Consider the following 26,801-nt stretch of genomic DNA (forward strand, 5'->3'; position numbering starts at 1 on the left):
ACAAGGTATAACCATCTTTCCATACCTGGACGATTGGCTAATAATAGCCTCAACTCCGAATATCTTACAAGATCACCTCAATCGTGTGATACTTTGCTTACAACAACTAGGGTTGGTGATAAATTTTCAGAAATCACATCTACAACCAACACAGCAGTTACAGTTCATAGGCGCATGCCTGGACACTATGTGCAACAGGGCATACCTCCCAGACGACAGAATATCACATTTCCGTCAACTTCTGCACAACTTGAAACATACTCAGAGGCCGTCAGCAAGACAAGTCCTGGTAATTTTGGGCCACATGGCAGCGGCGAATTTCATGGTGCCCAACACCAGGCTACACATGAGACGCCTACAATGGGGTCTGAAACGACAGTGGAAACAGCATTCACAACCATTGACGCAAAAAGTATTGCTGACTGCAGAAATGAAAAAAGATATAGCATGGTGGCTCCTAGACTCCACCATGTCCAAGGGAGCACTGTTCAGCCCCCCTCCTCACAATGCAGTCCTAACCACAGATGCATCTCGCAAGGGATGGGGTGCACACCTCGAGACTTACGAAACCCAAGGGTTATGGACACTCTCAGAACAGAATCTACAAATAAATCTACTGGAACTCAGAGCGATTCGCAATGCATTGCGAGTCTTCCAAGACCACCTGAAGGGACGCAGGGTCATGATCTACACAGACAACCAAGTAGCGATGTTTTACATCAACAAACAAGGAGGGTCCGGTTCATGGCCCCTCTGCAAAGAGACCCTGACAATCTTCGAACATGCTCACAAAAATTGCATACACCTACAAGCAACTTACCTACCAGGAGTTGCAAACACAAGAGCGGACAGGCTAAGCCGCATCTTTCATCCCCACGAATGGACACTCAACTCAGAAGTAGTCCAGGACATATTTCTACAGTGGGGGACACCTTCCATAGATCTCTTTGCAACAGAGATCAATTCTCAAGTTTCCCAATTCTGCTCGATAAGGCCAAGCCAATTCAGGATTGCTCAAGATGCCTTCCTCATTCCGTGGACGACAGGCCTTCTGTATGCCTTTCCTCCCATACCTCTCATAACAAGAACAGTTCAGAAGTGCATAGCGGACAAAGCTCAACTGATACTCATAGCCCCAGCATGGCCGAGGCAACCATGGTACAGTTTCCTACTTCGACTATCCATCAAGGATCCAATTCTATTACCGAATCGTCAAGATCTTCTCAGCCAAGATCAAGGAACACTTCTACACCCGCTACACTCATCTCTACACTTAACAGCTTGGAGATTGAGAGGCTCCTCCTGACAGAACAAGGAGTTTCCACTTCAGCACAATTCATCTTGTTACAATCAAGAAAATTCTCAACCAGGAAAAATTATAGCTATAAATGGAAACGCTACTCTACCTGGTGCACTTCCAAAGGTGTACCGCCATTGGACTGCTCCCCGGAATTGCTCATTGATTATCTTCATTCTCTATATGTAATTGGACTAGCAACATCATCCATCAGAGTTCATCTCAGCGCCATAGGCGCCTATCATAGACCAATCAATGACATTCCTATATCCAATCACCCATTATTGACTCGTTTCATAAAGGGGTTAACACACATTCGTCCTCCGGTATCCAAACCTCCAGTCCCTTGGAACCTCAACATAGTTCTGGAACAGCTCATGCTTTCTCCATTTGAACCTATGGACTCAGTACACATGAAATACCTCACTTGGAAGGTGGTATTCCTGGTTGCAGTAACATCAGCACGAAGAGTTAGTGAGTTACAAGCTTTGGTCCACTATCCTCCATACTTACAATTTCATCAACAAAAGGTAGTTCTACGAACTCACCCATCCTTCCTACCAAAGGTAGTTACCCCATTCCATCTCAATCAGTCAATGGAATTACCAATATTTTTCCCTAAACCTCATGCAAACGATAGGGAAAAGCTACTGCACACATTGGATTGTAAAAGAGCTTTAACACACTACAAAGAAAGGACGAACTCGGACTCCCGTGTTTCTCAACTCTTTGTTTCCTACGACCCGAAGGCTCCTGGACAGCCAGTAGCCAAGCGCACCATCTCCAGTTGGATAGCGCAATGCATCAAATTCTGCTATGACAAGCAGAATTTACATTTACAATCTACTCCTAAAGCTCACCAAGTCAGAGCAGTAGCAACATCCTTAGCACACCTGAAGAATGTGCAACCCATTGACATTTGTAAGGCAGCTACATGATCATCACTGCATACCTTCACATCTCATTACTGCCTTGACCAGCAAGCAACCACGGATGCGAAGATAGGGCAAGCAATACTGCACTCTCTATCCTCCTGTCCACAGTGACTGCCACACTGTCAATGATCACGTCCAACCACATATGTCATATATGACGTGATCGGGAGCTTTGGACTCCCATGACAGCATGGCTAATTCAGCCCTGCTATCGACGGGAAAAAGCAAGTTTGCTTACCGTAAACGATGTTTCCATAGATAGCAGGATGAATTAGCCATGCTGACCCACCCTCCTCCCTGGCAGTCACCTAGTCTTCGACTACACTACAGCTTAATTACAGACTGAGGAGAGTCCGTTACTTTCCTGCGCGGGAACATACGCGCAGCCGCAGAGAGCAAAGCTCTGTTCTCTGCTTTGACAAGCTCCGCCTCCCGGGCCTGATTGACAGATCCCATGACAGCATGGCTAATTCATCCTGCTATCTACGGAAACATCGTTTACGGTAAGCAAACTTGCTTTTACACGCCAAAGTGCTGGACCAAAAGAAAGGGGCGGCACGAAGCGGGCCAGGACAGTACCAGTAGCTGCTGTCCCAGGGAAGTACTGGCCGGTGCGCGGAGTCTACTGTTGCTCCAAAGGAACAGTAAAGTACAAAATAAAAATTCTAGTAGGTAGAGGGGAGAGATCGGGGAGGAGAGGGGAAAAGGTAGGAAGGTTAGATAGGAATACAGGGAAGTTCCTGCCCAGTCCACTCCTTAATTGGAGCAGACTGGGACAGAACTGGGGAAGCCCGACTCTCGTCGCCGAGCATTGCTTTTTAAAATCCCCCCATGCAAGTTGCGGGCCGCCCGCACATGCGTGAATGTTAAAAACCGGCTTGCATTGCGCACAGCTATACTATTTCATAACGCGCGCATGTTCCCACCTGCTTATTATAAAACCAGTGCATCCATGTGCGCGCACTGGGAACCACCCGCAGGTCTTAAAATTGACCCCTGTCTTTCTAAATTAACCTGATCCGTCCCTAAGATAACAAACAAGTGCTTGAGGCTATTTCAGATTGGTGGCAGGAGACATAATGAGAGTAAGAGAGGCATAGGGGCAATATTTTAATAAATTGTTTCAGGTCAGTTGCAAAAAAATAAATAAATAAAAAAATTTTCCTTAAAAGACATATACGATAGAGTATCAAGAGCTCAGTGAAAGTTTCTAAGTCCCCAATTAATTGTACACATTACATAATTTTTATTTTGAAGCAAGAGCCTGAAACTACTCATTTAAGTTCATCAGCTGCTTCTAGGCTCATTAAAAGGTGAGTTTTTTAGACCTGTGCACATGGCGCGTGCAAGGGGGGGGGGGCGGGGGAGATGGACTGGGCCTTTTCCCAGTTCCCTCCCAGTCGGCTCCAATAAAGGAACGGACTGGGAGGAAACTTTCTAAAACCCCTATCTACTCTGGCTGCCTTTTCCCCTATCCTCCCCGATTCCTAAAACCCCTCTAGCTATTTTTTTATTTTTTTTAATACTTACCTGCTCTTCGGAGCAGTAGTAAGGTTGAGCGTGCCAGCCAGCTGCTGGCGTGTGCTTCACCAGGACAGTGCCTAGTTGCGCTGGCCCCCGCCCCAATCCCGGGCTGCCCCTTTTTTTTTGCCAGCTCTTCGGCCTGTACCAGGAGATATGCGCGTGGCCGCAGCCCTTTTAAAAATCCCCGTGGCACAAGCGTGGCCTGGCTAAGCGTGTATCTCCGTTTTTTCTCACCCGCTGGTGTTTTTAGAAATTTACCCTTAAGAGCAGATCGTGGGCTTTTTTTTTTTTTTAACTCCAGGCATGTCACATTTCTGCATATCTGATGATAAATGCTAGAAATGTGACGGATAACAGAAAGTAGATAATGGCATCGGGCCAAAGATGATTTAAAATAAAATAAAACTGATCATAATCAAAATGGTACACTTCTTCCGTGCTTAAAAAGGTATAGAAATATGAAGACAAAATATATTGCAGAAAATTGGAGATCAAGGAACAGAACCAAAGGGGAAAGCAAGCAGTACAAAGGAAAGACAAGCTGGCATTACAAATGTATCTGTTTTACTAGGTAAGAAGTAAAAGTGCATTCCTTCGCTACATAAAATACACATTGCCGGCAATGTCACGTTTGCCCATAGAAAGTGTGAATCATCTGCTTACAGAGCTTCCAGTCAAGAAAAAGGGCCTCTTGACGTTGGCCTGACTCAAGAAGCTCATACTCCATGCTGAAAAAACAAAAAAAAGCAGCTGAAAAACACACAGGGTGCACTAAAATGAAATCACGGGACATTCTGAGACCCCAGGCATTCCATGAAAACCCAAAAATTAAAAAAAAAAGAAAAACATTTTGAAAATACTCCCAACTTACATTTGCAAGATTCTTCATGCTTTTATGGAAGAGAAACTAATTCTCCTTATGGAATGAAGAGGATTTCAAATGTTAGGCACCGTCTCCAGAGGATGGGCCGCTTGAAGGATTTTAGATTAACTTGCACAGGTAGAGATTGCTAAAACTCTTCAGGGGATGAAATCATCCTTTTTGTTCCTTGCATCATCTGCCTTTGAAGTTTGTGAAGGAGCTAAAACGTGAGCTGCCCCCTGGTTAATTGCCTGCTCTCTCAGGGTTGTGTTCAGACATCTCTCGAGGAGGCTGTGGGGAAGCCAATTTAAAAAAAAAAAAAAAAAAAAAAAAAGCAAAGCAGGCGCCAGCTCCAAAAGTGTTGAAGCATTATCGTCCAGTTTCTAAGATGCCCTTTCTGGCTCAGTTGATTGAAAAACTTATCATGGCTATTGCTATTTTTGCCTAATGCCCAGATTTTTCACCCCTTTCAGTTGGAATTCAGAAGGGCACATGGTACCAAATCAATGCTGGTGTCTCTGACTGACAGCGGACAAAGGCATGCAGAACCAGCTGGGGAGGGCGGATTCCCTCCTTGGTTTATTAGACCTTTCTGCTGTCTTCAATGCTGTCAACCGCAGTCTTCTTCACCGTCACACCACTATTGTAATACAGCATGTAATTTTCTTATAATCCTTGGCTTATTTTGCATTGACCCAATAAAGGGCAAATGGCTCTGGAAAGCTAGCTAGCTTTTTACTTGTCTACCTGCATCTACCCCACCTCATTTCCCATGCCTTCTGCAGGGGACCCTGGTGACTCAGGACATGAGGGCAAAGTGCACCACAGTGCCACGGTACTCAATTTTAAGCTAGTGCTAGAAGGAATCGGGCCAATACAGTATGGTGCGCTCTGCCAAGCGCACCTTTAGCCCCGGTTTGGCCGCTCGTTTTCGACGCGCTATTTTTACCCCTCATACAGTAAGGGGTAATAGTGCGTCGAAAACGCGCTGCCAACCCCCCGAAACTAATAGCGCCCGCAACATGCAAATGCACGTTGATGGCCCTATTAGTTGTTCCCGCGCGAATCAGAAAGTAAAATGTGCATCGAAGCCGCACATTTTACTTTCAGAAATTAGCGCCTGCCCAAAGGCAGAAGTTAATTTTGGCCAGCACAGGGAAAGTGTAAGAAAAGCAGAAACAAACTGCTTTTCTGTGCACCCTCCGACCTAATATCATAGTGATATTAAGTCGGAGGCCTCAAAATTAAAAAAAAAATTTAAAATCTGCCCGTGGGTTGGAAGACGGACACTCAATTTAGCCGTTTTCCGAACCCGTGGCTGTCAGTGGGTTCGAGAACTGACGCCGGTAAAATTGAGCGTTGGCTGTCAAACCCGCTGACAGCCCACCGCGTCTGTCAAAAAGGAGGTGCTAGGGACGCGCTAGTGTCCCTAGCGCCTCCTTTTACCGCAGGCCCTCATTTAAATACTCAATCGCGTGCCCAGGAGAGTGGCCTGGGCGCGCATCGGGAGAGCGGGCTCTCCCGCGGTTTTTACTGTATCGGCCCGAATGTAATCACTTAAAGGGTTTTTTTTTTTTTCTTAAAGTCATGTAGTACGCATAAGCTGCAGCCTTCCCTAACTTCATTACATTTCTCATTTTTCTGCCCGGTAGGTTAAATATTGAATCCCTTATTCTGGTGGGAGGCTAGATCGCATTAGTAAATGAGGAACGTTTTGCTCGAATTGAAGTATTGATTAGAACTAGAAGAATTTTCTTCCCCCTACAGTTGGAAGCCCTAGACATTCTTTTAACAATCCTGTGTTTTTTTTTTCCTTCAGAGGAGACCAGAGTAGTGCAGTGAGTTATCTCACCGTGCTACCCCGTGGGATGGAGTGCGTGGTATTCAGTATTGATGGGTCATTTGCAGCAAGTGTCTCCATTATGGGGAGCGATCCCAAGGTACGGGCTGGAGCAGTTGATGTGGTCAGGTAAGGAGAAGATGGGGGGGGGGGGGGTAGAGGGATTTCCATGTTTGCAACTGTAGTCTGACTCCTTCATAATGCAATAATGATGAACAGTACATTACAAGATAAATTATAGGTCTAAACCTGTTTTATTTCTCTCGCTTTTTAAAGAGGGCGTTCGGAAAGCTCTTAAGGTCACAGTCGGCGATGAAAAGAAGATTACAGCCTTGTGCTTTTAAAGGCACTAGCAACTTATATCCATAGCTCACTTAGAGGTGAATTTTAAAAGGCAGGCGCATGCCACCATTGGGAAACAGGCACGCACGTAGCACATGCGCAGGTCCACCTAACTTTATAAGCTGCCCACAAATGCGTGCACAAGTCCCGCTGCGCGAATCTCTAGCATCAGGGAAAAAAAGGGGCAGGATGTGGTGTGGACATTCTGTGGTGGGGCCAAGAGATGTGCAAGCAAGAACCTAGGCCTGGCCACACGCCCAGGTATATTTGAGCATAAAGTTACTTTTGCTACGGAGGAGGTGTATGTCTCAATACATTATTTCCAGACATCTTTGACGGGGGTCTGGGTTAACTAGGGGGAGTATAGGCTAAAGAATCAGGGGGGTTTGGAGGATCTAGCTCTAGACGGGCAAACTGGTGGACAAACTATAGGCCATAGGTTAATTTATTTATATGCCACCTATGCAAATGCCCTAGATGGCTTACAAAACACAATTTATAACAATGATGATAACAAAAACATTAAGATAAAAACAAAAAAAATACTCAATACAAAATGACCCCTAAATAAATAAAAATGCTGTTAAATGTATTGCCAATAAAACAATAAATCAGAAAAATGATTAAAAATAGTTAAACATGATAATATTTAATAGCTGAATTAAAAATAGGTATCAATAAAAAGAAGCATCAACCTTTTTTTTTTTTTTTAAGTTTTAGTTCAAGCTAAAGATCTCAACTAGTAATTGTGTGGACACGCGCTTGCTATAAAATTCCCTCACTTGCGCGGCTCCAAACTGACATAGGGCTGTGCGCCCCAGCTTATAAAATAGCCCTGGTGCGCATATGTGTACGCTTCTAATTTTACAACACGCACACAGGACATAAGATTGCTGCATTATCTGGCCTTATGCCCATTTGAAAGCTACTGTCTTACAGTCCAACTTAGACAAAGAATGTGATTTATTGAAGTTCACAGACTATTTACTACTCTATATCTTGATTAATGTATAGTAGAGACAATTTACCAGGTTTTATAATCTAAGAAATGTTGGATCACATACTGGCACAATCTTTGCACATTATATTTTGCATTATTACAGTTATGATTTCATATTGTTACACTACTATATGGGAATAGTTTGTCAAATCACATGGGAATGAAGAAACTATTTTTTGTTTGTTGAAGTTAGCTTTTGCCCTAATTCTTCCAGTTTAATTTCTAATCTTCCATTTTAGAATTGCCCAAAGTTGCTCAGAGCAGCAGTCTTAAAATCAGGGAGAGTAATTTTCAATTACTCGAGAGAGCTAAAGTTTGCATTGTACACTGAAGACTTTGAAAACTAGCAGGTATACGCCAAATGCAGCCCAGCATACAAGCACATATTTACAGCTCCTGGCTAGGAGGTTGATTTCTACATGTGTTTTTGAAAATCAAAAAAGTATGAGCATCAATGCTAGCCTTACCCCAGGATGCCGCTTTCCCATGGGTAACTGTATGCATACTGTATGGCTTCTACATGTATTTACTTGTACAATTCCCCCCCCAGGATAATTTTCTAAAGCCCATTTCTGAGCATAAAACCAAGTTTTAGGAGTGTAAATTCTTTTGAAAATGTAGTGCATAATAAATTCATAAGGTACAATAATTATTCCTATCAATAAAATGCAATAACTTAAAAGTATACCTATGCTATGTAATCAGACCACCTCAAAACAAAATGTCTATCACAATCATCCACTGATAACTTAAAACCCACAGACATAACCCCAGACCAATATAAAATCCTTTTCTAAAAAATGGACCAAGTAATATAAACCAAACCCCCTCCCTAATGAAATAGGGGCCTTATCAGAACAGGCAGGTCCTAACTAAAAACAGACTACAAACTTTCTCCAAATTTTGAACTTCACCTACCATTACTCTGTTACCTAATATGTTTAGAACAAAACCATCAGCATGCAATAATTAGTGCTTGCATGAAAGAAGTAAATTGTGCATCTGACAATGTGCCTACCTGTAGGTGTCCCAACTTCTTACAACAGGGGTCGGCACCTCCAGTCTTGGAGTGCCACACTGTAGGATATCCACAATAAATATTCATGAAACTCAGAAATATGACAGTAGAAAAAGACCAGATGGTCCATCTAGTCCATTCATCCATCCAATTTATGTAGCCCTTTCAATTCCCATCACTCTCTCAGAGACCCCCTCTGTTTATCCTGTGCTTTCTTGAATTCAGATACCATTTTTGTCTCCACCATCTGCAGTGGGAGGCTGTTCCATGCAACGACTGCTTTCTCTGTAAAGAAAGATTTCCTAAGATTACTCCTGAGTCCTACCCTGTTTCACCCTCATCCCCATGACCCCTTGTTCTAGAGCCACCTTTCTGTTGAAAGAGTAGCCTCCTGTGCATGGAAACCTTTAAGATATTTAAATGTCTCTATTATATCTCTCCTCTCTTGCCTTTCTTTTAGGGTACACATATTTAGATTTTTAAGTCTATCCCCATATGCTTTAAAATGAAGACAACTGATTATTTTTGTAGCCACCCTCTGGACTGACTCCATCATATTTATATCCTTTTGAAGGTGTGGTCTCCAGAATTATACACAGTATTCCAAGTGAGGTCTCACCAGGGACAATATCACCTCCCTTTTCTGCTTCTGTGCACTTCCTTCATTGTATGCAAATATATTTCATGCATAGGCATTAGGGATTTGCTTTCATTGATATTTGTGTGTCCATTTGTTTCTCAGCTAATCGGGTATAACACGAATGGATGCACAAAGAATGGTGTGCGCCTATGCGGGCACACAATAGATGTTTAAACACACCATTCGTTTTGTGAACAGATTCATCCATTCGTTATATATGCGCTTAGCCGTGAAACGAATGGACGTAAAAATATCAATGAGGACACATCGCTAATAATCACTGTAGATGTCCTGAAAACCAGACCTAGTTGTAGCACTTCAGAACTGGAGTTGCTTACCCGTGGCCTACAAGATACGGGTAGATGACACTCCAATAGGTTTTTTTTTCCTTTCCTATATTTAAGCTCAAATAAATATCCTCCTTCAGTATACCTGCTGGAACAAGATAGGCACTGAAGAGAATGAACAAGTAGTCTACAGCCCCGAGGCAATATTACTTGACATTACAAAAAGGTGTTTAACTTAAGAAAAAATATTAAATTTTAGATAACTATTTTTAATGTTTCCACTGTATTCATCATATCAACTGTAATAGAGGCCTAGTCTATAAAAGGTGTTGCTGTGTATCAATAGTTACCTTAAAAATCTTGAAATGAAACCAGCAAAGCAGTACAGTATGTTGCCCTAAGGCACATTTTGAGTTTTTGGGTAGTGGCAACTTGTAGAAAACACACACAAATGGATGTTTAAACTATTGTATCATCTCTTGCACTTATCAGCAGCACTCAAATGCTATAGTTATATTTAAAAGATAAAAATAAGCTACCAAGAATATAATGTACCATATATTCTATAGTTACTGCAAAATTATTAGAAGTTGGTTCCAGGGAAGACAAGTACTCTCCTTTGATGGATTCTTGCTGTCAAACTGATTAAAGCTATGTTCATGATCAACTTGGACATGGCAAGTGCAATTTAAAATGAAATGAAGAACTATTTTTCTAGTTAGAGCCAAGGAAGTCAATTCTCCAGGTTTAGCATTGTTATTAGTGATGTTAAGAGAGCTAGAGATGTGCATGGCATTTACCAGCTGATGTTCTCTAAGGGCTTGATTTTAATATCTATGCCCAATTTTATAACATGTGCGCGCAGCCGCACGCTTGTTATAAAATCCGGGATTGGAGCGTGCAAGAGGTGCCCCGATGGCTTTCCCCGTTCCCTCAGAGGCCACTCCGAAATCGAAGCTGCCTCAGAGGGAACTTTCCTTCCACTCCCCCCCTCCCTTCCCCTATCTAACCCGCCCCCCAGCCCTACCTAAATCCCCCCCTACCTTTATTTTGTTATTTATCCTGCCAGACTTGCGCAATCCCCCGGCACGGCTGCTGTGCCGGATGCCTCGATCCGACCCCCAGACCGGGACCCCGCCCCTTTTTCAAAGCCCCGGGACATGCGCGTGTCGCCGGTGTACGTAACCCCCCTGCACGCGTAAATCCAGCCGGATTTACTCGCGCAGGGCTTTTAAAATCTGCCCCAAAGCCTATGAAATTGTGTGCCGGATGCTGCCCGACGAAATAAAAATCCTAGTAAGTGCACCTTGCGAGGCTCATAAATGAGGTGGCTTCTCTCCACTGGCATATTTTAACTTCCTATCTTCCTGCTCTCATTCACCAGTCCTGCGCTCCTCACTTTACACTAGAAAATAAGTGCCATGCGCTGAGACAGACCAATGGACTAGCAAGCCCAGCGTCCTGTCTCGAACAGTGGCCAGCCTGGCGTTTGGAAGAACCAAACAGATCTCAATAGGAAAGGCCATTTCCCTATTGCTCGCTTTCAGAACGATGGAGATACCCAAGTTTGTCTGACATATTTTATGAACCTGTCCAAACCTTTCTTTTTTTTTTTTTTTTTTTAAACTTTTCCAAGCTGATGGTATTTCTGCCACTAAATGCCACAGCTTGATCGATTTAAATCTGCAGGTGGATTGTGACATTCCAGCACACAAACTGCATTCCAGTCAAAGGGCCTTACTTCAAGTTTCCTCCTTTGAGGAGGTGCAGAGTATCTAGGTATGATCAAGAACCTTTTCTGTAATGACTTCTTCACTGTGGAAGAGGTTCTCCCTCAAGGATCTGGCAGGAATTGAACTGTCATTTCATAAGAGGGTCAAGGCCAGGCTCATCCCTGAGGTCAGAAGGTAGTTTGAAGAATTTGGGAAATTTAGATGGGATTTCCTTAAGTACTGTTTCTGGTAGGCTTATGTTGCTCATGTGAGGCAGGTTTTTTTTAATTTATTAAGGTGAGGCTAAGACCACTCTTTAAGGGGCAGATTTTAAAAGCCTATGGGGTAGATTTTTAAAGTTATGCGGGGGCGTAGATTTGTTCGCGCAACCCGGCGCGAACAAATCTACGCCCGATTTTATAACTTGCGCGCGCATGGTATAAAATCCAAGGTCGGCGCGCTCAGGGGAGGGTTGCACAGTTGTGCAACCTGCGCGCGCCGAGCCAAGCAGCCTGCTTCGGAGGGAACTTTCCTTCCGCCCCCCCCCCCCGCACCTTCCCCTCCCTTCTCCTATCTAACCCACCCCCCAGCCCTAACTAAACCGCCCCCATGACCTTTATTGAAGAAGTTGCACGCGCCGGCTCTCCATCCCCTGGCCAGTGGCTGTTCCAGAGGCCTCGGTCCCGCCCCCGGGCCATCGCCCCACCACGCCCATTTTTTCAAGCCCCGGGCCTTATGCGCGTCCCGGGGCTTGCGTGCACCACCAAACCTATGCAAGATAGGGTTGGCACGCGCAGGGGGAGGCAGGGGTAGGTTTTCGGGGGGTTGCATGCATATCGTAGGCGAGCAACCCTTTGAAAATCTACCCTTGTGCGTAAATCCAGCTGGATTTATGCGCACCAGGTTATTTTCAAAAGGCCCGATGGCGCGCGTAAAGCCCCGGGACGCGTCTAAGTCCCCGGGCTTGAAAAAATGGGTGGTCTGGGGCGGGGCACGGGCGTGCTGGGGGTTGGCAGGTATAAATTCTGAAATAAAGGAACCAGGGGTTTTTTTTTTTCCCTTTTTCGTGTGGCTTTGGAGGGAACTGGGAAAGCCAGCTGGTCTCCCCCCAAGGGCTCGGCGTGCACAAGGTGCACTAGTATGCACCCTCTTGCGCGCGCCGACCCCTGATTTTATAACATGCGTGCAGCTGCGCGCGCATGTTATAAAATCGGGCATACATTTGTGCGCGCCGGGTAGCGCGCACAAATGTACCCCATGCGCATAGGTTTAAAAATCCGGCCCCTTATTGTTTGGTTCATATTTTTATGTTTTACACCATTTTTGGTGGTTTTTTGAGATCAGGAAGGCAGTTTAAAAGCACTTTTAAACTAACTAGAATTATTTTTTATGGCATGTCCTCTAATCCTAGTATTGCTTCATCTGTCATCCACCCTCCTCAGCATCCTTATTAAGCAAGCTACCTTCCACTTTCTTGCACTCTCTCTTCTATCATCTTTTCTTTGGAGGACTCTTTCTTCAGATCTCCAAGATGCCCTATTCTTAAGTTTTCTTCCAGTCCAGACTAAAATCTAACCCTTCAGATTTACTTACATTTCCTTTCTATTGCATTGTAACTTTTCCCCATATCTTATTTCTATTAAAAAATAACAAACCCTGTATCGTTTTAACTGTCTTATTAAAAAAAAAGTGCTCTCAGTAGGGTGTCTTAAAAATGGAAAACAAATGCCCTTTAAGGCAGTGTTGCAACAATTAAGTAAAATATTGATTCAGCTAATGCAAGGTCAGTCGTTACTTGTGCTGTGTGTAAGACAGGCACTCTGTTCATGCTTCTGCAGGCACTGGCAAGATCTGGGATATCTGATCATCTACATCACGGGACGCCCAGACATGCAGAAGCAACGGGTTGTTTCCTGGCTGTCTCAGCACAACTTCCCCCAAGGAATGATTTTTTTCTCAGACGGGCTGGTTCATGACCCCCTCCGCCAGAAAATGATTTTCCTTCGGAATCTTATGCAGGAGGTGAGAAGAGGCACACAGTCAAGAGTTGCATTCATGTCCTAACCCTTTCTGTTGACAAAGACACAAAATACCCTCCTAGCTAAAAGATGCTGCAATTTCTATCTGAATCTCTCTCCAACCCCCATCCCCACTCCTCCCCTCCTTTTATGGAGACAATTCCATCTACAAGGTGGACAGGAAAAGAGTTGCAAGCATCCTTTCTCTATTCCACCCAGAAGAACACCTCTACTCAATGTAGCTTGAAGTACACGTATTGCGAAAGCCCGTGTGATGGTTAGCCGCATTGAAGAAGGTCATTTCTGGCTCCCCATCTCTGTCTATAGAAGCATACTGGTCAGATTTTACCCATGTATGTTTTACCATTTTGCATTTTATTAATTTGTTTTTTTATATTTTATTCTGCCACTCTAAATAGCTTGTTCTTCACAGATCTTAAAGTGTTTCAGTTATTTTCATTAGAACGGTTACAAAGTCAATTAGGTTTAAAGAAAGAAAAAGGTCTTTTCCAGTAAGGATGTGCAAAAAGTAACATTTATTTTCTTAACATATTCACAAACACAATCACCACCCAAAATTTGCATATTCACTTAACTATTTTCAGTAGCCACTTTGTACAAAAGAAAAAAATGGCAAAATTCAGCAGTTCCACGGCATTATGTCAGCTGAAAAAAAAGTGAGATGTAGCAGAACAGGTGAATTTTACCATTTTTTTTTTGTGTCTCATACTTTCTATTAAATTATAGAATACAAAAAATAAAAATTGCAAAGTAGACATTCACAATTTTTTTATTTTTTTTTGCAGAACAGCACAATCTTTTTTTCTGCTTTGATCGCAGGTATTTTCACACATTTCCACTATCAAGTCCAACTTTTTTCTAACTGCCTCTCAAACCATCCTTGGATAGTAATTCATTGAAAAGCAAAAAAATAAAATAAAATAAAAAACTGTACCTCTATAGCAAAATCAGTCACCTGATAAGACAAAATTAATTTCCCAAATCCCCATCTCAGCACTTTTCTCTAGAGTAATTATATTATACCCACCCTGGGTGTTTTGTTTTATTTAGGATTTTTTTTGTTTGTGGGATTTTTTTTAATTGTTTCTTTTCTTATGTGCATAAAATATTTTAATGCATAAAACAGATTGTGTGGGTAAAGATTGGTTTACCCACACAAAATCTATGCTCATAAAAGTAATGAAACCAGACAAATGCACATTCCTAATACCCACTTAGTACCTAGTACCCTGACATCTACCCCCACCCCCCGCCAAAAAAGTGCCTAGTTTTATTTGAAATTTGATATTGTAATCCTTACCATATTTTAAAATGGTCACTGCATTAAATTTAAAGCGTGTGTGGTTATGCCTGTAAAATACGTCCAAACTAGTTAGGCCTTGGGTTTATCAGAAAGTGAAAGAAAGACTGCCCAAAGGCTATCTACCAAGAAGCCAGTAACCCCATGTATTTATTTCAGTGTCACATAAAAATCTGCGCAGCTTATGGCTCAATGAAGGATATTTCTGTGTACAATGTCTTGGGACTAACATCTTCTCAGATCTACATCGTTGGGCGTCCAGCCAAAAAGTATCAGAATCAGTGTCAGGTAAGGTTGATGCACGTTGCCAACCCCCCCCCCCCCCCCCCCCCCCCCCCCCCCCCCCCCATGGGAATTGAAAAAGCTTTTTATCCAAAGTGCTGTGTTTTTATTGCTTTAAGGAGGTTTGTTTTGTTTTGTTTTTATTAGTGACATCTTATGGGATTGCCTTTGCTGTTTCCATCTGTATACTCCTTAATATTAGGGTCTTGTTTGGTGTTAGAAACATATAGCTTGAAGGTTCAAACCACATCAGTGCCACTGAGCAAAAAGCAGCACACACACTAAGCAGATTAAAAAAAAAAATCATCCATATATGCTGGTTGTCATGGGCCTCAGTCAATTCTAAGACCACAGCATATACTCTAATCAATAAATTATCTGCTTTATTATACAGCATGTCAAAAGTTAAGACAAATTCAGTGCAACAAGACGACAGCATGGGGAATGGGCAAACAGTGGGGAATGGGCAAACAGTATAATTTAAGAGCAAGGACAGATGTTTCAGTTATAAATTAAGTGCTGTAACTGGTGGAGATCAGAGTAATTGATGACATTACCTCATTCACAATCACATTTTTTAAACTGTTTGGCCCAGCAGTTCACTCTTGCTCCACTGCGACTTCTAGCTCATTTGGAAGCAGCCTAAGTTGGGCTACAGCGCAATCAACCTTCACTTATCTAACCACGTTTTGTTTTTGTCTGCATTTTATATACCCTGCCAATTATTTTAGCTCAGCCATCACAGCTCTGGGCCTTTGGTAAAGGGCCATACACTGGCTCCTTTCAAAGCACATAATCATGGTCTGGGCTGACTCGCATGAGCATGTGTCACTGAAGAGCAATGGATGAAAAATCCCTTTCCATCTGCAAATCAGACTCATGTCTTCCACATGGCAGTGCTACCACTAAGCCACCAGGGTTGGCCAATCTAATTGCCTTTTCAAGTAACTGATTACAGAGATGACTAACCATCAATTATTTCCATACCCATACCTCTAACTTGGTAATGAAGACTCATTTGCTGTTGCGTGCATTCACTGGAGATCAGAAAATATGCATCACATTAAAACTGGCATAACTAATCCTATGGCAGGAGGTGGTTTCACTTTTGGATCAGAATTGCTAATGTATTTATTTTTACAGATATTCTTGTATTCCACAGATTCCAATAATTTCATCAACTCAGCTACAATAAAAACATTCACATAAAATAAAAATTATATATAAACACAAGATTACAAACATTTAAAAAAAAATTATAAAATTATCAGCCTGCCTAAAAAGTATTGCTTTCACTAAAAGCAAATCAACCTATTAGATAATGTATTCCACAATGTAGGTCCAGCAATTGAAAATGCTCTACCGTATGTTTCCTACAATCCATACTCATTAAAAGATGGTATCGAGTAAATTCTGACCCATGGAAAACAAGGGAGGAGAAGGAACATAATAGAACAAAAGATCAGAAAGACAAATGAGAGCTCCCACTATAAATAATTTTATGAATATTAAGATGATGAAATTATTTCTTACCTGATAATTTCCTTTCCTTGAAGTACGACAAGCCAGTTCACAACAGTTGGTTGTGCACTCTAACCAGCAGGTGGAGACAGAACAATGACTCACTGACGTCCCTCTCATATAGCTCACCACAGCCATCAGCCAGCCAGAATTTTTTCTTCAAAAGCCAATTGTGGATAATAAACCACCTAAGCTATTGCATCATCCAATAATCATTATTCAAACCACAATGTTCTTCCATTATATAAAAATTCAATTTCTTTTTCTTTTTTAAAACATAAGGGAACACTGAATCTGCTCCGCCAACAATAGTCACATAGGAAAACTGTATAATGAATATCACAGAACAAAACTCATTCCCCCAGCACCATTCCCCAAAAGGCTGCCCGAGGCCCAAGCAACACTGCCTTAGCAAAGGACGAATCCTCCCGCATAGCCAGATCCAACCAATAATATCTGGCAAACATATACAAAAGACTACTTTGCTGCTATATAGATTTCTGCCGGAGAAAACAAAATTCCGTCCAGGAAACCACCTGCACTCTTATCTGCTTCAGAAGAGGTTGCCCAGCATCCACATATGCCACTGTTACCACCTCCTTAAACCACTAGGCCACCATGGCATGAGAGGCCACTTCCCCCTTCTTCACTTTTGGGTGAAGGAGAATGAGCCAATCCGTCTAACAAAAGACATTGGTAACCTCTAGATAATACAATAAACGTTGCCGCACATCCAAAGGCCGCAATTTCCTGAATTCTTGTCCACCCAAATCCCTATTCAAGGATGGTAGAAAAACCAACCGATTCAAATAGAAATCTGAAACTACCTTTAGAAGAAAGTCAGGTATGTTCCTTAACTGGAGCCTATCCAGCGTGATAACCAAAAAGGGTTCACTGCACGACAAGGCTTGCAATTCCGAAATCCGCCTCACCGAACAAATAGCAATCAGAAATACCATCTGCAGTGTCAACAACCACAAGGAAATACTTCATAGAGGATGAAAAGGTCGGACCCGCAAAAAAGGAGAGATCCAGATTCAGATCCCACAAAGGCACTGGCAAATGCAAGGGGAGTCTAATGTGCTTCACACCCCTCAGAAATCTAGACATGTCTGGATGTGAAGAAAGGGGCCTCCCCTGAATGCGTCCCTGATAACAAGCTATGGCAGTCTCTTGAGCCTCCACGCATTTCTGGCAACTGCTCAGCGATCTCCTGGGGCTAATCCTGTCCTTACATATCAAGATACTCAACTGACTGAGGGAGCAAATGCTATCACCACAGCAAGTCAGGACAGCCTGTTCAATCCTGGCAGGTGAAAGTCCACAAGCAAGGATGCATGTCCACCACCTGCTGGAGTCAGAGAAATACTGGCTGGCTGATGTCTGTGGTGAGCTATATGAGAGGGATATCAGCGAATTGTTCTCCGTCTCTATTTGCTGGTTGGAGTGTATAACACACTGGTGTGTACTAGCTTGCTCGGATGAAGAGGAATTTAATTTGAACTCTCCAGTGAATTGGTAGCCAATGTAGCTCTTTGAATCTTGGTGTAATCCCTTCTGTAAGACTTGTCTCCATAATCAGCCTAGCTGCTGCGTTTTGGACAAGTTGTAAAACTTGCAATTTAGGTAAACTTATGCAAAGAGAATTCTAGAATGGAGAAATTACTTACCTGATAATTTTATTTTCCTTAGTGTAGGCAGGTGGACTCAGGACCAGTGGATTTATGCTCCCCTGCCAGCAGATGGAGACTGAGCAAGCTGACATCACAGTATACATAATATTCTTTTCAAAAGCAACTGTGGACAGACTAGCAAAAAACCTTGATTAAAAATATGATTAAAAACAGGTAACCAGAACTGTACTCAGCTAACTATAAACACTGAACTCACATAAGATAGGGACTGGATGAATACTTACCAGTAATCCCTTGGAACCCAGAGCCCTACAGGAGGACTATTGACACACTTATGCAGCAGCTGAGGGCAGGAAGCTGAGTCCATCTGTCTATACTAAGGAAAACTAAATTATCAGGTAAGTAATTTCTCCATTTCCTAGCCTGTAAACAGATGGACTCAGGACCAGTGGGATGTACCAAAGCTACTCCCCATCAGAGTAGGAGGTTGCCCGCAGTCCAGTCAACACTGCACATGCAAAGGCTGCATCCTCCCAGGCCTGCACATCCAGATGATAAAACCTGGAAAAAGTGTGCAAGGACCACTTTGCAGCTCGGCAGATACCAACGGGAGACAACAGACTAACCTATGCCCATGACACTGCCTGAGCCCTAGTTGAATGAGCCCTAACTTGAGTAGGCAACGGCTTTCCAGCATCCACATATGCAGCCATGACCACCTCCTTAATCTAACAAGCTATGGTAGCCCACGAAGCCAGAGCGCCCTGCCTACTCCCACCATGGAGAACAAACAGGCGATCTGCCTTCAAAAAGACTCAGAGACCTCCAGATACCGCACGACCAGATGCTTAACATCCAAAGAGCGCAAAAGGTGAAAAAGTCTTCCACATCCCTGATCTTATCCAGGGATGGCAAGGAGATGGACTGATTCAAATGAAAGTTCGAGACTACCTTGGGCAAGAAGGATGGAAAGGTATGCAGCTGTAATACCCCCAGAATCACCCAAAGACAATGCCTGCAGCTCAAAAATCCGATGCGCAGAACATATAGCCAGCAGGAACACAGTCTTCAGTCAACAACCCTAAGCACCAAATTAAGACTCCACAATGGAACTGGTAACCTCAAGGGAAGCTTCACTCCCTTGAAAAAAACGGGTCACATCAGAATGAGACAACAAGGAATCATCATTCACCAGGCCTCTGAAACAGTCAAGAGCCACAACCTGCACCTTCAAGGATTTAAGGGCCAAGCCTTTACTCAATCCATTCTGCAAAAATGGATCTTAACTGAACTAGGAAGAGCACCCCGCTCCTCCCAGCACGCCTCAAAAATTCTCCAATCCCGCACATAAGCCAAGGAAGCAGAGAACTTGCGAGCACGGAGTAAAGTGGTAGTCACTACAGACAAATAACCACGCTTTTACAGGAGTCATCTTAAGGGCCAAACCATAAGACAGAATCAAGTCGGATCCTTGTGAAGAACTGGTCCCTGCTGAAGCAGATCCATGTGCGGCAGAAGAAGAAGGGGGACCTCCACCAGGAGTCGTCGCAAACCTGCAAGCCATGGACGTCTGGGCCAGTCCAGCGCCACCAGGAGTACATGCCCCCTGTGGCCTTTGATCTTGTGAAATATCCTGCCCAGCAAGGGCCACAGGGGAAAGGAATAAAGCAATCTGTCTACCAACCAGCCCGGTACAAAAGCATCTATTCCTAGGGACCACAGATCTCTCCTGAGACTGTAGAAGCAAGGAACCTTCAATTTTGAGAAATGGCCAGCAGGTCTAGGAACAGAATGCCCCAGCGATCCACAATCAGCTGAAATGCCTCGGCTGACAGCATCCACTCTCCTGGGTCCAGACTCTCCCTGCTGAGAAAGTCCGCTCTTATGTTATCTTTTCCTGCAATATGAGAGGCCGAGATCATTTGCAGATGACCTTCCGCCCATTCCATCAGCTGGTCTATTTCCTGCGACACTTGTTGGCACTTGTTTCCTCCCTGGCGATTGATATAGGCCACAGTCGTATTGTCTGACATCATGCAAACTGTATGATTCCTTAGCCTGTGGCTGAACTGCAAGCATGCCAGCCATACTGCCTGGGCCTCCAGGCGATTGAGGTTCCAGTGAGACTCTTCGGCATTCCAGTACCCCTGGGCCGTTAACTCCAGATAGTGAGCCCCCCCAACTGTGGAGACTTGCATCTGTCGTGAATACCAACCAGGCCGGAGAGGACAAGGGAACTCCCTTTCTCAGATGATCCTCCTGCAGCCACCACTGGAGGTGGGAGCAGATTTGCATTTGCAAGTGGAGCCGAACCACATAATCCTGAGACTGCAGGTTCCAATGAGATAGCAGAGAGCACTGTAGAGAACGCATATGCGCCCTTACCCATGGCACCACTTCCAGGGTAGCTGCCATCAGAGTACCTGTAGGTAGGACCACACCGTTGGGTGTATGGTGTTCATCAACTGACGAACTTTAGACATCAATCTCTGGATCCGAACTTCCGGTAGGAAAACTCTGTCCTGTGTCGAACCAGACCCCAAGATCAATGACTGGGATGGTTGAAGATTGCTCTTGGTCAGGTTTACCACCACCCAATCGAACTCCTGCAATAGGGAGATCACTTTATGTGTCACCAGGTGGCTCTCTTCCTGAAACTTGGCTCAAATCAGCCAGTCGTCCAAATATGGCTGCACCAGGATTCCTTTTTGCAAGGCCTTTGCTACCACCACCATAATCTTGGAAAATGTTCTGGAAGGAGGGGGGAGCGGTAGAGAGCCCAAAAGGCAGAACCCGAAACTGATAATGGCGCCCCAACACTGCAAAGCATAGAACGCATTTGTGTTCCAATTGGATGGGAATTTGAAGATAAGCCTCTGACAGATCCAAGGAGGTCAGAAATTCCAACTGCATCACCATTATTACAGAGTATAAGGTTTCCATTCAAAAATAAGTCACCTTCAAGTGACTGTTGACCCTCTTGAGATCCAATATGGGACGAAAGGAGGAGTCCTTCTTGGGCACAACAAAATAAATGGAATATTGCTCCATACTATCTGAGACATGGACATCAGAACCACAGCCCTCAGTCTGAGGAGCCTTTGAAGCGAGGACTCCAGTGCCTGCTTCTTCTGTGGGAAGTGGCAAGGGGACACCATGAACATGTCCCGAAGAATACTGCAAAATTCCAGTGCATACCTTTTGTATATCACCTCCAAGACCCACTGGTCCGACGTGATCTCAACCCACCTCCGATTAAAGAGAGAGAGATTTCTCCCTATTTCCTGTTCCGGAAGGTGGGTTGGCAAACCTTCATTGGGAAACTCAGGAAAGTCCACCACCCAAGCCTGCTCCTCTCTTGGGCTGCCAGGGACAAAAGGACTGAGACCTACCAAAAAGTGGAGTCCGCTGAAAGGTTGTCCATCTGTAGGCACGAAAACGCGTGGAACCCCAGAAATGGCCCCTCGTACCAAAGGGGCACTGTAACTGTTTCTTATCCTCTGGCAACCAAGGCACCAGAGAGACTCGCCCCATTTACTGGCCAGTTTCTCCAACTTGCTCCCAAACAAAAGCAAGCTTTTAAAGGGCATCCTAGTAAGATTGGCTTTAGAAGCTGTGTCAGCTGACCAATTTCACACCCAGAGTAGACACCTGGCCACTATCACCGAAGCCATTCCTCTGGCCGAGGTCTGGACCAAATCACAGCCTGCATCTGCTAAAAAGGCGGCAGAAGGCTCATAACTGCTCTGGAATTCCCTCCAGACTCATCAACCTCCTGAGAGAGAAGCAGACAAGATCTTGCCACTAGGACGCAACATGAGGCAATCTGTAAATTCATCGCCACTGCCTCAAAGACTTGCTTAAGAATAGTCTCAGTCCTTCTATCATGTACTTCTTTCAAGGCCGCTCCTCCCTCTATGGGAATAGTCGTCCGCTTAGACACAGCACATACCAGAGCATCCACTTTGGGAAAATGCAAATGCTCTCTCACAGCCGGATCCGGTGGGTGCAGGCCTTCCAATGTCCGATCCCCTTTAAAATTTGCATCTGGGGCATCCCATTCCAGATTAATCAATTCCTGGATGGCATCAATCACTAGGAAAAAACAAGGGGCTTTATGTAAGGAAACCAAAATAGGATTCTTCTTTGGCTCTGATATAGCATCTGAACCACAACACCCAGCTGTCTTAAAGTCTGGGAAATCAGGGCTGGCAGTTCATCTCTATGAAAGAACTGCAAAATGGTTCGATATGGTTCCAGCCCTGGAGAATTTCCCCATCTTCCAGGGAATCCAGATCAACCTCATCAATGCCATCCGTATTCCTGTTGGGAACACCCACAGGGAACCGGGGCAAGCCCCGGTGCTTAAGCATAGGACTGGAAGAGGGAGGAGCCACCAGCTGAGGGTCCGACCGGACAGAAATGGGGGAAGCGGAGCACTGAACCTGAAGAAAGGCTTGTAACCTTGAAAATGTTTCACCCAAGAAAAAGCAGTCTGGTCCAGACCAAGTCCAGAAGAAACTGGAGCTTGTCCCACAGAACTGCCCTGGCCAGCAGAGGAGCCAGTCAAGGGAGAACCAAGATCTGGCGTTTCCCCAGTCAAGGCCATGACCAACCCATCATCAAAATGGGAAGACTAGGTTTAGCAAAATCCTAGAAAGGCAATTCTCCCTGAGCATCTGAGCAGCACTGACACAGGTTAGAAAGCCAGGTCAGGCTGAGAAAGCACTAATATGACAGGCAACACAAATAGAAAGACGCTTAGGCTTCTTGCTTTCCGGCGCCATCGCTGCGATAAACATGCATCGGAACAGCTCATGCTCATAAATGAAATGCGCCCAAAAAATAAGCACCTAGAAGAAAGCATGGCAAGGCGCAGGCACAACTTGTGTACCAAGTTAAGCAGAGAAAAAAAGGTTTGTGTGTTTAACAAGTGAGCCCAAAAACAGAGTTCACAATGCATGCACAGAGTCAACACGCTGACGGCCTACAGAGGACAACAGAATGCACACAAGAGCACGCAAAAATGTCCACCGTGGCCTACCATGCAGCATACAAGCAGGGCCTAGCCAACCGGGCACTGCTTAACCTGCCCAGATCCCCAAACCCAATGGAAGCGGGAATGAACGTCGGCACAGCGTGCCAAGAACAGAGACTGGAGGAAGTCCTGAAACCGCTCTGTCTCTGCAACTTGTAAAACCTTTATTTATTTATTTTTTAAACCTTACCCGAGCTCAGCGCTTACTGGCAGAGTACAGAGAACTGTGGGGGGGGGGGGGGGGGGGGGGGAAAGAGGGCATCTACTGACACCACCGCACTTGGCCTCCTGCACCCACTGCCTTTCAGCTGAAATAGCAGCTAATTCCATGCTGGGAAACCCAGCTACCGGACCAAGGCACACCTCTGATGACCACGGAAATCGCCTCAGGAATTCTCAACTGGGGGAGGGAACTTTAGGTCTCACCATAGGAAAGCAAGGCTCTCTTTTCTTTAATTTAAATTTCAAACTTCTCCTTTCAAAAAGCTGAAACCAATCCTCATAGGGAGATGCACATCCACTATCTGCCAGAGACGGAGAATACTGGCAGGCTGGGGTCACTGCAGGGTTATGTATACTGTGAGGTCAGCTTGCTCCGTCTCCATCTGCTGGCAGGGGAGCATAAACCCAGTGGTCTTGCATCCATTTGTCTACGTTAGGAAAGTCCAATTTTCCCAGGCTTGTACAACTGTTCTAAAATCCTCATGTGCTATAAAGCTTTAGTTGTCTTAGTATTCTAAATGTAAAGAACGATCACTTGGCTACCATTGTAATCTTTGATTTTAATGCAAGTCTATCTTAAATGCACTCCTAAATCTTAAACTTCTTGTAAAATGGGGAGTTTCACATCTCCCCCTGAAGCTTTCTTATTTGATTATGGGTGAAGATCTTACCAACCACAGATTTCTGCAATGTTGGACTATACAAAATTGACCAAAGTTCCCGCCTCCACTCCAAGCTTAGCCAAATTGAAAGTATTCCACATTTAAATCCTGGAGTAGTTTCACAGTATGCCTAGAAGAGGGAGCAAAGCTAGAGGAACTAATCCAGAACTGCATGTAGTAGATGGGTTTATACATTCAAGCAGTGTTAATTACTTTTGCCCTTAAGGAAGCATTCTATCCTTCCTCATTCACATTTATACTTTCATTGGATATGATCCTTGTCTTGAGTAGTTTGTGCTCCTTTAACGTGACAGCATATCGATAAGGAAAGAAGTAATCCAGAATAGATTTTTGTTACAAAAATAGTGAATATTATGTCTATCTAATGTGCTTCTCTTTCAGTTTATCAGCGAGGGCTATGCAGCACACTTGGCAACGCTAGAATTTGGTCACCATTCACGCCCCAAAAAGAACAACTCCCGGATGATTCTACGAAAAGGAAGCTTTGGCCTCCACACTCAGCCAGAGTTCCTCAGGAAGAGGAACCACTTACGCAGGACTATGTCTGTCCAGCAACCTGACCCACCCTCTTCTAACCCAAAACCTGAACGTGCCCAAAGCCAGCCAGAATCGGACAAGGACCATGAAAGACACTTAACTCCCATGTCCTGGGTTAGAAGTGGAGGCTACAAATTTGAGCCTTGCCCATAAAAATAAAAAGCAAAGAGCAAACTCATTTTTGGCTACCTGTTAAGCTTGCAAGTTTATCTTGGGAGATCATATATAGGTAGGTTCACAAAAAAAGAGGTGCCATAGCCTTCCTATAAACTGGAACTTGCATTTCCTGAATACAAAAGGAATTGTTTGTGTGTTCCTGCGTGAAAAGAAAAACCCCAGTTATAAAAGCTTGCAAGGTCCTGTACAATATTGAATTTAAAATCAGTTTGCTTAATTTTTTTAAGCTACAGTAACTTTGCAATAAGCGGTAAAGTGGTAAGTTCTCAAAATTTTAACCAAAACATATTTTGTTCACACAACAGTGAACAAGTCTTAAGAGTATGAAATTAATTATTTTTCTAAAATAAAATATATATGGAAAAAGTTTTAAATAAGCATGAATAAACCTAATATGTGAAGGAATGAGTAATTATAACATCTTATTGGTGGTATAGAGGGCAAAGATGAGAGGTTGTATCAGCAGTTGGCTGGAACCTATGGGACCCATGAAATACCATCATAGGAGTAGTGTGTTTCCAATGCAGCCAGAACTCCTTCTGGGCACCCAAAGTTAAAATAATAATAATAATTTCCTTTGACTGACAGCATTATCTTTGATAAAAGAAGTGTTTTCTTGTTTCACTACAGTAGATTTAGGCTGCACATGAAACCTTTGTGATTAATGTTCTATGTTTGATGTGAATTAATCTCTGCTTCAGTTGAAAGATGAATTAAATGTGGGTATACACTACAAGATCAAGCTAGTGTACAGAAACCGGAAGAAAATGAACCAAGTTTAAGGGGTACCTGGTAATAATAATCTTAAGAACACTGTAGTAGAAGTCTATTAGGATGGCCATCTTCATGGGTAAGCATGGATTCTTATTACCAGACTTGTAAAATGATGGATGTGGCGGACAGGATAAAAGCTTTGGTCCGGATAAATGGGTCATGATAAATCTCCATTGTACTACATGCAAGCATTATACTTTATTGCCCCTTACTGAATCGTCCTAAACTATAAATAAGATGCTTGGATTAATATAAGAAAAATTATCAAAAGCATAAAAAGGGGGAAGGGGATGCAGCATTCTTACCAATCCAGATATTCTTCCATTAATTACTGGGAGAGTTAAAGCAGATTCAGTTAGGAACGATAAAGAAATAATTGAATCCAAGTATACCTGCCAAATAACGGCAAGCAAGCGGCTTGTCAAAAACAAAAAAAAAAGTTCTGCTGCAGTCTGGCACCAGGCCGTGCCGATCACTGTTAAATAGATAACATACGCTTTAAACTTGTGGGTGCTGTTAATGCAACCAGTGCATTGGTAAATACTACTAAAGCAGCAGTTTAGCTGGTGGGGGATGAGTTTGAGCTCTTTAATGTCCATGACCTACTTGATGGAACTGTATTCAAGCAAATAACTGCAGCCAGCTATACTCTGCTGTATTCAAGGTAATGCTGCCTCTTTATTTTTTTTGTGTGCGAGCATTACAGAAAACTTAGCAAAGCTAGCTTAAACTCATTAGGGCATGTGGCTTAACTTAAAGCAAGACGTATTACTTTCAATTGTGTGCTCCTCAGTTGTGCGATACACGTGATGCCTTGATTAAATGTGGTACTTTAATGGAAATTGAGAGTGCGAGTGAAGCACTAGATTGAAAAAGTGCCAGCTGTAAAGTCTATTTCTAAGTAAACCATTCAGAACAACTTTTTTCCTAAACAAAATGTTTGGAAGCCACAGCATTGTGCTCTAAGCAGGTAATCGCATATACAGCGATAATGAACATTCAGCCACCCTGGCGTGTTACAAGGTGACTGGCTTTAACCATGCAGTAGATGCAGTGGGGCATAAAAGGAACAGCAGCAGATAAAGAGCGGGAGATTCCATCATATCTAGTCTTGTTTTGCACACATGAAATAGTTTG

The 26,801-nt window shown here is 43.6% G+C and overlaps 1 protein-coding gene across 4 annotated transcripts in view; it reads left to right on the forward strand.

Moving 5' to 3' along the window:
• The window catches only part of PITPNM3 (PITPNM family member 3), a 628,273-nt gene extending 601,920 nt beyond the window's left edge, over window positions 1–26,353 (forward strand). For all 4 annotated transcript variants that reach the window (XM_029612401.1, XM_029612400.1, XM_029612398.1 and 1 more), the window contains 4 exons: window positions 6,438–6,587; window positions 13,296–13,479; window positions 14,956–15,084; window positions 24,558–26,353. In XM_029612401.1, the coding sequence (XP_029468261.1) occupies window positions 6,438–6,587; window positions 13,296–13,479; window positions 14,956–15,084; window positions 24,558–24,866 (772 nt within the window). In that variant the 3' untranslated portion in view covers window positions 24,867–26,353. The remainder of the gene's footprint in view (window positions 1–6,437; window positions 6,588–13,295; window positions 13,480–14,955; window positions 15,085–24,557) is intronic.
• Window positions 26,354–26,801: the final 448 nt, after the last annotated feature.

Source organism: Rhinatrema bivittatum, chromosome 8, assembly GCF_901001135.1.
Source record: "Rhinatrema bivittatum chromosome 8, aRhiBiv1.1, whole genome shotgun sequence".
Classification (NCBI taxonomy): Eukaryota; Metazoa; Chordata; class Amphibia; order Gymnophiona; family Rhinatrematidae; genus Rhinatrema; species Rhinatrema bivittatum.